Source organism: Polypterus senegalus, chromosome 12, assembly GCF_016835505.1.
Source record: "Polypterus senegalus isolate Bchr_013 chromosome 12, ASM1683550v1, whole genome shotgun sequence".
In the NCBI taxonomy this organism is placed as follows: Eukaryota; Metazoa; Chordata; class Cladistia; order Polypteriformes; family Polypteridae; genus Polypterus; species Polypterus senegalus.
Window position 1 is genome coordinate 49,438,623 of NC_053165.1, and position 13,866 is coordinate 49,452,488.

The window sequence follows — 13,866 nt, forward strand, 5'->3', positions numbered from 1 at the left end:
GTCACAATGTCGAAATGAAAAGGAAAGACCACAGTGAAATATGCAATAGATAGATAGATAGAAAAGACACTATATGATAGATAGATAGATGTGAAAGGCACTATATAATAGATAGATAGATAGATATAAAAGGCACTATATGATAGATAGACAGATGTAAAAGGCACTATATGATAGATAGATAGATGTAAAAGACACTATATGATAGATAGACAGATGTAAAAGGCACTATATGAGGTGGATCTCCTGGTTAGGAAGTAGATTTGATCCCCAATGTCCTTTTAGAGTTTGCAGGTCCTTCCAGTGTGCTTGTGAGTTTTTTCTGCCATCACTGATTTCCTGCACTTCTCCAAGATATACACATTTGATTCTTTGGCAACACTAAAGTAGCCGTTGAGCTGCCATTCTGCTCCGGTGTAGTTTCTGCCTTACACCAATACAATCCTACAAAATAAGCCCCCAGACAACACAGTAACTGAATAAACAGGTTGGATCGGTAAAAGCTGAGGATCTTGTTTAGCTTAATTTTGTGAGAAATTCCTTTATCAAACTATTGGCGAATTTTATTTTTTAAATATGCAAATCTTTTTAAAGGTAATTCAATCAAAAACTTTTTTTCACAATCATATTAAACCTATCAGTTAGTTACAAAGCGAGCTAAGATAAATGCATCTAGTATTACTACTGTAGAATACAGGAAGATATACACTACGTTATTATGAGTTCGTTATCGATTTGCGCAGGAATCATATGAAAAGCAGCTTATGTCATCGTATATAGAATGTAAAGCAATGCATTACGAGAGCAAAAACGAACATTTCCTTACGATGGGCGGAGGCCACAGAGGGGGTTTCTATTTCGGAGCTGTGCTATCACTTTAAGGAAAGTTTCAGCCATCGCCCCCCTTTTACTGTGTGAGGAGAAGTCTGTTGCTCCACCCCTGATCGACCGCTAAAACTACTAACAAGTCGTTGAACCTGAAAAGCGCCCTCCCTCTCTCCTTCTCTGTAACGCCCTGACATTTAAACTCTTTATCGACCTTCTTGGTTAATTCTACCCTTTGATTTCGTCAAGCGGCTAATTCGGTAAGTGCACTAATTGAAAGAGCGCCTGTTGCTTTACCGCTGATAACATCCATTTAAGCGAGTTCTGTAAACGAGGACTTTTTTAACGATGCTTAGTTCATACTGAACCCAGGTGAAAATAAATGAATGGAGTAATTTATCACATTCATTAATGACAAATCAACGACTTCTTTAATTGCTTCGCTGGAATGGTTTGATAGCAAGACAACACCGGCTACGTGGTGGTCCATGATTCATGTAAGAAATGGTTTTAATTGGGAGCGACGTATTTTCTTATAGTGATTTTTTTCTAGTACCTTAAATGACCAACGGCAGACGCCCCCAGGATAATGCATTTTTTCCCAGGTTTTGCCATTTTATTCCACCTGCTTTTGTTTGTTTAATAACACATTTCTGCAGGCAGAAAATCAAGGCATGAGATTTACTGGTTTGCTGTGGTGAAGTATGACGTCCATTCATTGACAGCAGTATATATGTGTAATTTTTCAAATGCAGTCTACAGGGGTAATTCGCATTATTAATTAGTTATTTTATGTTAATACTCGAATTACGCAACATATTGTGTTGAATGTGTATTAAGTATTGAACACTGGATGTTTCGCTGTTAATAGAATTCACACATGAACTGCACACATCATTTCATTTATTAATTATTAATCTTCTATTCAACGCTTTCAAGATATGACCGTCCTAGGGTAAACAAGACCGTGTAACATGACGCGATTGCCTGGGTGGCGTGCGGGCTTCCGCTGATTGGCCAGATCCCTGAGGGGCTCGCCGATGTTCTTGATTTTCATTGATTTACGGTGCCGTCAGTCATCCCAGCCCACGCCCCGCCTTTTTTGTAGTTGGAAAAAGAAAAGAACGGAACTGACAGTTGAGGGTCGCACTAGGTCAGAAGAAGAGTACAGCGAAGCACTAAAAATAAATTGAATTCATGACTTAATACTAAAGAAACAAAGGAGCTGGATTAATTATACCCAGGTCACCTGTTGTTCTTGAGGCTGCCATAGCCTACGCGCACTCAAAGCCAGTTGAACGTGTTACTTCTAAACCCGTCCAGTTTGAAACCGAACCTTCCCCATTTAAGTCGTTGTGCTTTGCACATCCATTGATTTTTCTAAACCCTCTTTAATCACGGTAGGGTTACGTGGAGCCAGGGCTTAAATCGGCTGCAATGTTAACCGAGCAGAAGTCAACCGTGCCTAAGTAGCCGAGTCCGGCACAGACTAAGCACACTAAGCCGTCTTCATGCGTGACTGGATTCAGTCTGACAGCCTTCAGAAATGTATTATAATTAAACCATATGGAGAAAATCAAGGCTAATATAAAATAGAACATGCCGAAGGGGACCAGCAGCACCAGAACCTGGGTTCAAGTGCTGTGCCAATTGTTCCTATTTTTATGTTTTCTACCACAAAAGTTGAGATCCATCTTTATTTTGTCCTATAGCTACATTACCCGCTGAAGACAGGTGATGGAATTAATTTAAAAATGTCATGTTTTCATTTCTTTTGCCATCCGTGTTGCTCCTACACCTCTCCTCAATTAATCTAGTGTGTTTCAGCCTCTGCTGTCCAGTTCTTCCTCTCTCTATTGCATTACCGTAAAGTCTTCTTCTCAGACTCTTATTTTATTTTGAGGTACCTTGCTCATCTCCTGCCCTCTCTTTGACTTCCACCAATGGTAGACGCACCCTCAATACGCACTCTGAAAACATTTACATTCTTGTGAATACTTCCCATCTTTAAAGGTGATTCTCACTGCTCCTCCTATGCTTATCCTTGCGTATCTCATCCTCGATGCCTATCTCGATCACATTCCCATAAAGCCTGCTTCTCAGACTTTGTTATTCGAGGTGCCTTGCTTCCCTACTGTCCACTTTTTGATTACCACCGATGGCAGACAGGCTGTCATTAAACATCATCAATATTCTTGAGAGAACTTCCCATCTTTGAAGGTGACTCAAGTTGTGCCTTGTTGGTATTCAGAGATCCAACATTGCTAACGTTTATAACTTTGCTCTATTTAACTCCTTTTTTTCTATAAATAAAAAAAAAAGTCACAAACAGGTATTGAACTTCACACCCCTAAAGTATCATGTCATCATTCCTACCACTGAGTCACCAAGGCGAAACTGATCAATCAGATTGCTCATTGGGGCAGAATACACACGGTGGTGTTTTCTTATATTGTAGGATGTAGACAGATACTATCAATTAGGAAATTCACCGTACTGAAACTTTTATTTGACTATCTGTGAAATAGTGACCTTACAGACACAATCTATACATGACTGGAGTAAATTGGTAGGTAGAGTAACAGACATTCTCACTTTGAGGACCACAAAATCTCGACCTAATAATATTTTGCAATAGTTAAACGAGCAGGAGCTCACATATTAAGCTGGGCTAAACAGACGTTCCTAGTGTGACGGACAGCCGGGTCCCATGCCCGGCCGGGACGCCTCTGATGCATACGTCCCGGGGGAGCCATCATGGACTTTGCAATACCTCCCCCGGGGTGCTTGGGGGCAGAGGCAGTGGATTCCTCCTCAATCTCCCCCGTGGCTCCATGGGACATGGAGTCCACCACAGCAGCCCGGTTGGGAGATGGGGTGGCCGCTAGGGGGTGCTGCAGAGATCCAGCCACCACACTGGACGGTTTATCAGCCCCATATGCGGGTGGGGCATAAAAGGGCCTGCCTCCCAGCAATCAAGGCCAGAATCGGGAGGAAGAGGACGAGGTTGCCTGGGAGGAGTGGTGGAGCAGGAAAGTGTTTGGTTTTTTGTGTGTTTGTGCTTTGGACTGTGTTTGGGCTGTGTGGCATGGGGAAGACGTGTCACACAGCTGAAGAAAAATAAAAAGCCTATGAGTGTGAACACGTGCCTCAGCGTGGTCTGTGCCGGGTTGGGCGCTATATAGCGCCTTTGTTTACACTAGTCAAGCCTTTTCTTATTAAGTTAACACCTGATTAAGTAGATGTCACTTCCCACAGCAGTCCACTGGTGCGTTCATTTACGATGATATTTTTGTAATAATCTTTCAGTAAACTTTCTTGAAATTTTATACTAGTGAAAGGTAACATCTTATATATAAATGTCTACGAATGGAAGTGTGCGAGTCTCTCTGTCCGGCTCGGAAGTATGAGGTTACATCATAAAGCTCAAAGAGCCGACAAGCCGCCCCAAAGTTAATGAGTTGGTAGAAGAAAGAAGTACAAGGCTACCACATGAAGCTGAAAGAGCGTGACTCCATCACCAAAGTGAAGCTGCTGAGGAAAGACATACGAGAGAGAAACTCGCTTAGCCGTTGAGAGACAAGGGGGAGAGCACGTCCGCAAAGCAAAACCGCCAACTCTGCATTTCGATTTGTTTTCTGACGATTGCAATAGTTTCTAGGATCCCGGGCTTACACCGCTAATATAAAATAAAGACCAACAGCCCATCTGCTTTGGAGAGGATAATGGAGCATGCATTGGCAGCTCAAAATGCTAGGATTAGATTGATTGCTGTGAAGGGTTTACACATACAAGTTCACACGGTTGTCCTCGCAGACATTTAGCTCCACCAATGGTGTTGAGACAGTGAAGGGTTGACTGGTTGATTAATTGTGATTGTTGTGATGTCACTGGATGTGTTTGTGTGCACCACAGTGGGCTGGTGTCCTCTCCAAGGCTGGCTGCTCCCTCATCTCCGTTGTTGCCAGAACTTCAAACGACTCCATGGGACTTGGCTTAATTCAGAGGTTTTGAAATTGAAATTTTGAAATCAGAGCCTTTTTCGTGACCCCAGCTGTTTGAAATATTAACATTCACTTTCTCTTCAATACATTGTTTAATGGGGTGGCACAGTGGTAGCGCTGCTGCCTCGCAGTTAGGAGACCTGGGTTCACTTCCCAGGTCCTCCCTGCATGGAGTTTGCACTGCAAGTGAACTATGATGCTTAGCGTGATAGGAGAAAAAAATCAACTGCAATGTTCAAGCAAATTATAGAAAAAAACCCGTTAAGTAGTTTGTTCGTGTCGCTGACAGACAAACATTGAATTTTATATATATATATATATATATATATATATATATATATATATATATATATATATATATATATATATATATATATATATATATATATATATATATATAATATAAAATAGAGAGAGAGATAAATAGATATATATATAGAGAGAGAGAGAGTGTCTCAGTCTCTCTCTCTCTCTAATATTGAAAGGTATTAATGATTTGCTGATGAGGCATTAGGGCAGCACAGAGCCTAGCAATGTGGCCTGACTACTATGTGGTCCTGGATTGAATTCTCAGGCTTCTCATTGTCTGTTAGAAGTTTCCAAGTTCTCCCTGTATTCTTGTGACTTATCTAAGTATTCTTGTCTTTTCCTTTATGCCAGAGGCAGAGTTAAGTTAGGTTAGCCAGCAACTCTAAAACAGGCCAGAATGAATCTGGATGTCCTGTAGAGATGAGTGAACCCCATGGAGTTTTCTTCACAATGAGTTCAACAAAATCACAGAAACATTCTGGAATTGGAGTTTTGAGTGGATTATAATGGATCATGGTCATTTAAGGGCTATAGAGGTGTCTGCCACCTATGCTGGACTAATTCTTGTTGTCAGAAATGTGATCAGAGCTGGCAGCCAGCATCTCTAATCACTGCAGTACTGCCTCCAACAACAAAAGACACAAATGGAACAATAACCACAAACAAAATACAGCAAATGGCCACAAACTAGCAATAAATAAAATGAAATACATATCATTGCGCTCACAGAGTTCCAGGACACACATGTCATGAAGCGATGGTGGAGGACTGACTTTTTCCATTGTTTGAAGATGTGGGTCCACGCAACTAGAACATCTTTTTTGCTTCTGATCTATCTTTGGAGATGCTTCAAACTTTTTTCTTCCATCAAGAAGATAGAGATACCTTTTATAAAGTAACAAATCTTTATTATCATTATTTTCCAGGGTCTCATGTGTTTTCTGACTATCCTTTAGTGTTTGTTTTGACTTGTAGCTGTGCCACGTGGCTAATTATGCATGCAGAGCTGCAAGTCAATTACTTATTATGCAGCATATGAAATTAGCCATGTAGTGCAGCGGTGAGTGAGCAAGTGCACAGGGATCAGTGTTATTAATTTGGTGGCTTGCTCATAATATTCTCATTATCAACAGCTAATGTACTCCACAATTTTTTTTAATGCATGTGGCGTGTAAATCCATCTGGAGTACAAATGGAGAGGACACCAAAAAACAGATTGGGCATCAGCGCAATGTTTGAAGGTTCCTCTGTGATGTCACCCTGGTGTTGCAAAACATCATAGGGTGCTTGGAAAAAAATATCTGGTTAAGCCAGCCACACAACAAATTTTGGGGGAAAATATTCTGCGAACAAGGTCACCAGCGAACACCGCATATTCGTGGCGAAAAACACATTGGCAGATTTAATCAATCCACACTACTGCTCAGTTATAGATGGGAATTCCTTTCAGATGGGTTGTTATTTTAAGACAAATACCACTAACATGTCCCAGTGATGGAACAAGTAAGTTCAAAAAACGGGTGATTTGGCTCTCCATTTATTAGGACCTGCGGTGGGTTGGCACCCTGCCCTGGATTGGTTCCTGCCTTGTGCACTGTGTTGGCTGGGATTGGCTCCAGCAGACCCCCGTTTTTCGTATTTGGATTCAGCGGGTTAGAAAATGGATGGATGGATTTATTAGGACACTGAGCTGAATTCATTACATATCAAAACAGATTTCTTTGAATTGAGTTTTTTGGATGACCTCATATGCAGTGCATTATTAGTCAATATTTCTGTGCAATTTAGTAAATAAAACATCCTATAAGTGCTTCTCATTTAATTATCATCATGAATTAGGCTTTATAAGGAAAAATCATTTATTTTAGTCAATTTGGCTGTTTTATACATTTGTGGTTATCTTAGTAGTCAGAGAAATAATGTATTCTAATGTAGCCAAAGTGAAGAAAGGCCAAGGGGATGAAATTCTGACAGGTTGCCTCTTTGTTTGAATTACTTCAGCTCTGTGTCTTTTTCTTAAAAGCTTTCTAGGCTGCTGGGAAAACAAGTAAAGATATGAAGATTACAGTCATTGGACAAAGCCTTTTTGGGCAAGAAGTTTATAAGGAGCTGCGGAAAGAAGGACACCAAATTGTGGGAGTGTTTACGATTCCGGATAAGGATGGGAAAGCCGACCCTTTAGGTAGGTGTGTCGTTTTTATGAGAGCCAAGAGGTGAGGTGTTGTTAGAGTGTTTTGGTGTGTTAGAAGAAATTATTAGTGATAGGAACATTTCATTTATGTAGTGCCTTTACACAGGTGTTTTAATCTGCAGATCATAAAATTAAAAGCCTTACTTGGTGATTGTGGCCGCTACTTTAAGTCATCTCACTAAATAGCAGAGAAGATGGAGAGTTGATGTCTGACTGAGTTGTTTGGAGTGTTAAAAAAAAGAGTCATGCACAAGTTGGGAACAAAGATGCTTGGAAAAAATGCTGCATTTCTCAAAATACTCCTGTGGGATCTTAAATGATAGAGTCCGGGTTTTATGCCTGATATCGAGTGACAAAGCATTGCAAGGTTCACTCACTGCCTGTCTGAACTGTGTGCATGTTTGTGACTGTACCGAACAGTAGACTAGCAGCCCATCTAGAGCTTCTCCCTGCCATTACACTTAATACTCCCTTGTTAAGATTTATTTTCATTTATTTCATATCTAGTATTTTTTTTGGCTTTCTTGTGGTGCTTGGGTGAACCTTTTCAGATTTATTTTTAGGTTTTGGAAAATCTAGATCACAATTCTGAAAATGGATTTCGTACTTGGAATTTATTTAACTAAGTTGAATTATTTTTTCATCTTTTTCGATGACATTTTGCTTTTCACTGATGCCACCATTTTGTGAAGCAACCACTACTGTGTTTGTAGGTAAATAAACCAGATGTCAGTGGCTGTGACATCACGGAGTCGTGGCTATAAAGGTCATGAGAAACACTTCCTATTCGTTCAGGTTCACAAGAGTGAGAATTAAGAAAGTGGCACATTGTATTTTGGATTGTGTTCATGGCATATTAATCCTTGCAAAATAAATGTTGACTGTGATTTAGAATACTAATTTTTGGCTTGATTACTATTTTTGACAAACCTATTACAAATCTTTGCCTGTTTTTTTGTCTAAGCCTTAGTTTCTGGTCCATTTTCCTAATTATTTTTGCCTCTGTCTTTCTGGCAGAACATTTCCATTTATAGCTCTGCATTCAGGTGGGTAAGGAGATAGATGGACAGTGTCCCATATAGCTCAATTATCACTTGGAGTTTTAATTTGTGTGGAATAGTGCCCCCTATTTTAGAGTTAATAAAACTTTCTATGGAGGTCCCTTGATTCAGGCTTACTCACATCTAACCTGTCAAAGCATAAAACAAGGTATTAGAGCTCCAAGGTAACACCAAGAGAAGAGTGGACAGTAGTAGCAAGTCTTGCCTGGAGAAGCTTAGAACTCACAATATTGTATTTAGGGCTATACTTGACTCCATCATGAGCTTCCTATGCTATTAGAATAAATTTCAGGTAGTTCTCACGTTACAGACATTCAACCTATGACTTACGAACAGGGCCGCAGCAGCGATGCATGCGCCTCAGTAACTGCCGCTCCGTCATCCTCAGCCTGTGGACGCTGCAAGCGGTGCTGTACGGAGGCTGGATGGGGGCGATTTTGCTGCTCGCACAGTGTAGTGTCCCTCGGACGGCTCCCGGCGGCAAGCAGTAATACATGGTCCATAGTCACTGGGGGCCTCATGTATAACGCCGTGCGTAGAACTTGCACTATAAAATGGCGTAAGCACAAAAGCCGAAATGTGCTTACGCACAGAAAAATCCAGATGCAGGAATCTGTGCGTACTCCAACTTCCACGTTCTTCCGTTACATAAATCCCGATCAGCGTGAAAACTAACGCTCGTGCACGCCGCATTATGTAACGCCCCAAATCCTCCCAGAATTACGCCTACGCTGAAATTCTTATATTTTCCCCGTGCTTTTCCCATTGTTAAAGAAGCAATGAAAAGAAACGAAACATTTTGAAAATAACGTAACCTGATTGTCAATGTAATTGTTTTGTCACTGTTGTGAGTGATAAGTGTTGTTGTCATATATATATATGTGTGTGTGTGTGTGTGTGTGTGTGTGTGTGTGTGTGTATATATATATATATATATATATATATATATATATATATATATATATATATATATATATATATATATATATATATATATATATATATATATATATATATATACACACATACATACATACACCCACACACACATATATAAATATATATATATACATACATATCTACATATATACACACACAGCTATTTAGTATCAGTGCAATACGCTGCTTGTTAAAGCGGTTGACTCCGCTCTTACGTGCAATAACAAATCAAATCATTCAGTTGTCTTTGCTCATATGTCATTTTAGAGCTGGACGCCTGGCATCTTTTGGCCACAAGTTTGTTTCTGTTTGGTGTGAGGTTCTGTGTTGTGGAGATTCTCAGGATGGATTGCAGGTGCTCATCAGTGAGGCGACTCCTGTGTGCTGTTTTGTTAGTCTTTATCACTGAGAAGAGCTTCTCACACAGATATGTGCTACCAAACATGCACAAGGTTCGAGCCGCATGTAGACGGACTTTTTTTGTTCTTCAAAGTCACCAAAGCGCCGTGCAAACTCGGTGCAATAACTCTATACGCGTTAGTGTTCGGCAAGGCAGCTGAAGCGCTGCATTATGGGATCTGTAGTTTATTGTGTTACCAGCGCTTCATATACCGGGCCATTAATAACAATAATACAGTATATAAAATGATCTCGGGCGGATATAATTACACACGGGCGTATGTGGCCCTGCCCTTGAGTTTGACACATATGGACTAAATAGAACTTGAAAAGATATATTTTTCAAATGTGATTCGCAATTCAGATAGAGTTGGCACTACAGCCTGCATGCCTCAATAAGTCATCCTCCTCGCTCTTACTTTTTACCGTTCATCTAATGAATACACTGAGTATGGCTTTACCAAAACAATCATTGATGGCGAATAAAGTATCCATTATTCGAGTATGTAGATCGGTATATATATATATATATATACCCGCGTATCGCAGCAGAAGTAGTGTGTTAAAAAAGGTAGAAAAAGAAAAGGGAACATTTTAAAAATAACGTAACATGATTGTCAATATACAGTATTTGTTTTGTGAGTGTTACTGAGTGTTGCTGTCATCAAGGATTTGATTATCATTATTTCTTTCAATCAGGTTCGTATTTGTAGGATGTGTTGTGTTCAAGTTACATTCCGTGTTTGTCAATCGTTGTAAAGATGACAGGTTTCATTCATCGATTCGTTTCTTACTGCATCAATAAACAGCTCGTCTTCTTCTTTATCCGAGACCTGACACACTGCATGCACGGGTTTTTACACTGTCTTCCTTTAGCGGGACATTGACTTTTCCACCGTGTGCTTTGTTTCCACAGTAGCTGCATTTATGAATATGCTTATCAGGCGCTTCATATTTTTGCTGCCTTTTCAATTGTGTAGTTCGGTTTTGTTCAGCGTTCTTTGGAACTGTTGCTTTTATCTGTGCACTGCGTCAGTTCACGTGAGCGCTCGGTGTACATGCATCGAAGGTTCCCAGCTGTGCTGGTGCCATCTCGTGCTATGTCCATGGCTGTATTTAATGTTACCTTAGTCCTGGCACTTAAAACTGTCTCTCGCAGTTTCGCTGAGTTTGTGTCAAACACCACCCTGACCATCTCATCTTCCTCTGCATAAGCACAGTCCTTCACCCGTGAATATTTACCCGTGGCAGTTTGCTATTGGATTGCCGCTGACGGACGACCTTATATGGGTGGGCACTAAATTACAAACGCCAGCGGCAGCCTGTCTATGAACTTAATTTAAAGTGTAGGTTTACATCGTGCTTTGTTTCCAGTAGCAGAACTCATGAATATGGTTGTATATGTCACTCGCTCGCTTCTTATTGTTTCGCTGCCTTCTCAATTATATAATGCATGTTTTCTTAAGCGCTTTTTTGAGGTCTTCCTGGTTTTCTATGTACTGCGTGATTACGTGGGAGGCGTGATGATGTCACACGAAACTCCGCCCCATGGCGTTGAAGCTCATCTCCATTACAGTAAATGGAGAAAAACTGCTTCCAGTTATGACCATTGCGCGTAGAATTTCGATATAAAACCTGCCCAACTTTTGTAAGGAAGCTGTAAGGAATGAACCTGCCAAATTTCAGCCTTCCACCCACACGGGAAGTTATAGAATTAGTGATGAGTGAGTGAGTGAGGGCTTTGCCTTTTATTAGTATAGATTATAAACTTCATCTTAAAATCGTTTAATTAACCAGTTTCTCAAAATTACATCGTAATTAAAGTAGCACGTTAAATGCTTTGTTTTGTATTTGATCTTCTACTCGTATGTGATCTATGTGTGTGAATCACTACTTGCTTCTTAAACTGGCTCTCTTCCTCCAACTGGACACAGAGTCCATTACATTCGTGATATTACAGCTCTCTGAATAACTAAAATACTGAGATGTATACGTGATGTCATTTTCATGATGATAGGAGTTAAAGCACGTTATTAAACATGGGTTTCACTTCGATGAAATAATTTATTGTCGAAATTTGTTGCTGCGTTGTTAGCTGTGTTGTTATTTTCTCTTTTTGTTTTATATTCAATATATATTGGCGTAGCCGTCACTGCAGTCAGTGCTTTTCTTTCCCCAAGTAACCGATCGCCACACAATCAGCTCTGTAATAGACGTTAAGCCATCTGTAAGCTTAGCGCCGATTCTTCAAAACGTTTAAAGAACATTGAAATATCTTCGTAGTACATGTTTAATTATTCTATCCTTAACAACACTCCCAGTGAAGAATATAGATTATTTAAATTAAGTTAAAGTTTTATGTGTATAATTTAACAAACATATTTTGCTGCATTTCACCTTAAAAATGATATCGTCATCATATGTAAATATGCGCTTTATAAAGTGGCTCAGGTTGTGCGATATTATAACTATAGTGCAAGTTTACAGTGGGGTGATTGTACTTATAAGTACAAACCGTTCTACAAGGAGCAATTGATTGAGTGCATTTAAAGTTCTTGGGATTAAACTGTTTCTGAACCGCGAGGTCCGTACAGGAAAGGCTTTAAAACGTTTTGCCGTGGCTGAGACAGCGTGTCCTTAAAGCCAATAATTCTCTTTACGATCAGCAGCTGCTGTGATTCACACTCAGATACAGTGATATAAATACTCCGAGTGGTGCAGTGAGAGAAATATGGAAAAAGATGATCCGCTGTGGCAACTCCTAACGGGAGGAGCTGAAAGAAGAAGAAGAAGAAGAAGAAGTGAGAGCAGTTATGGTATTTGGAATACTATGGCTGTTCCCTGGACCATTATATTGTTACAAATTAATTACAATCCGATGCATTACACTAATAAACAATATGAGGTTAGTTTCAGTATATTTATAAAGCCGCGTCATGAAAATAATGAGTAATCACACAGGAACAGTAGCATTGCTTTGACGCTGGGTGCCGCCAGTTTGCAAAACCGACCGGAAAACTTGCGTACGACAAGACATGAGGTACCGTGGAAAAGTGCGTGGCTTTACACCAAGTGTAGGTTTTATACATCGCGATTTGAACGTGGAAAAGTTTTTACGCAACATTTCTGTGCGTACGCACCGTTTATACATGAGGCCCCGGGGCCACAGCTATCGCTCGTGTGCAGGACTGAGACTTGATGGGGCGGTTCGCTGCCCGCCCACTACGCCGCTGCAGCTACTGCTCCTGACTGGACGCAGGCTGGATGGAGCGGAGGGGCGTTTCATTGCCTGGCCACCACACACGGCTGCTCCGTTCGTTCTTGGTGGACGGCTGGTAATGCTGCAAGTGGTGACCCTGTTGTGGCTAAACAGAGGCCATTGAGGGTGAATGGGGCGGTGGGGGGTAGCATTGTAGGGCGGCTGCCTATTGAACAGGGGGCGATTCACTACCTACCTTTGGCCGCACCGTGTTCGTTCTCGGTGGGCGGACGCTGCAGGCAGCATACTGTAGTGGAGGTGACTGTGTGGTGGGCGGGTGATGAATGGCCCCTCGCCACCCACATTCATTCTCAATATCAAGCCTGCATGTACTGTTACGCACATAACAGAAGTTGTCTCTTGTCAGTACATCAGACGTGTTGACGACGGGTGCCTTCCTGCTGTGATAGTGTGTACAGTGCTGTGTAGAAGAGCTCATCTTAACCTTTTGTCTTCACCCTTCAAGAATGTCTCTGAAACACAAATCTGAGGCAAGTGCGTGTGATAAAGTAAAGAAGAGAATAACCATCACCACTGAAAATAAAGTAGAAATAATAAAAAGGTCAGAAAGAGAGGTGAAACTCCATCATTCATTGGCAGAGCACTTGGTTACCGTCAGTCAATAATAGCATTTATTAAAATAATGTACCTGTTCCGACTTACATACAAATTAAACTTAAGTACTAACCTACAGTCCCTATCTCGTACGTAACCTGGGGACTGCCTGTATTTCTTTTGCATCAGGAGATGTCTCTGAAGTGCTTCCCTAAAATTCAAATGCACCATGAGTGAAGACCATGGCTGTCTGGATATTTAAGTAACACAAGTTAGGAATTAAGTGAGATGTTTTCCGTAATGAAAAGTGTAGAGAGATCTGGT

At 40.7% G+C, this 13,866-nt stretch overlaps 1 protein-coding gene across 1 annotated transcript in view; it reads left to right on the forward strand.

Annotated features, from left to right (window-relative positions):
- The first annotated feature begins 963 nt into the window (after positions 1-963).
- Positions 964-13,866, forward strand: part of aldh1l1 (aldehyde dehydrogenase 1 family, member L1) — a 65,682-nt gene continuing 52,779 nt past the window's right edge. The window contains exons 1-2 of the mRNA XM_039771112.1: positions 964-1,085; positions 7,162-7,320. Of these exons, the coding sequence (XP_039627046.1) occupies positions 7,194-7,320 (127 nt within the window). The 5' untranslated portion in view covers positions 964-1,085; positions 7,162-7,193. The remainder of the gene's footprint in view (positions 1,086-7,161; positions 7,321-13,866) is intronic.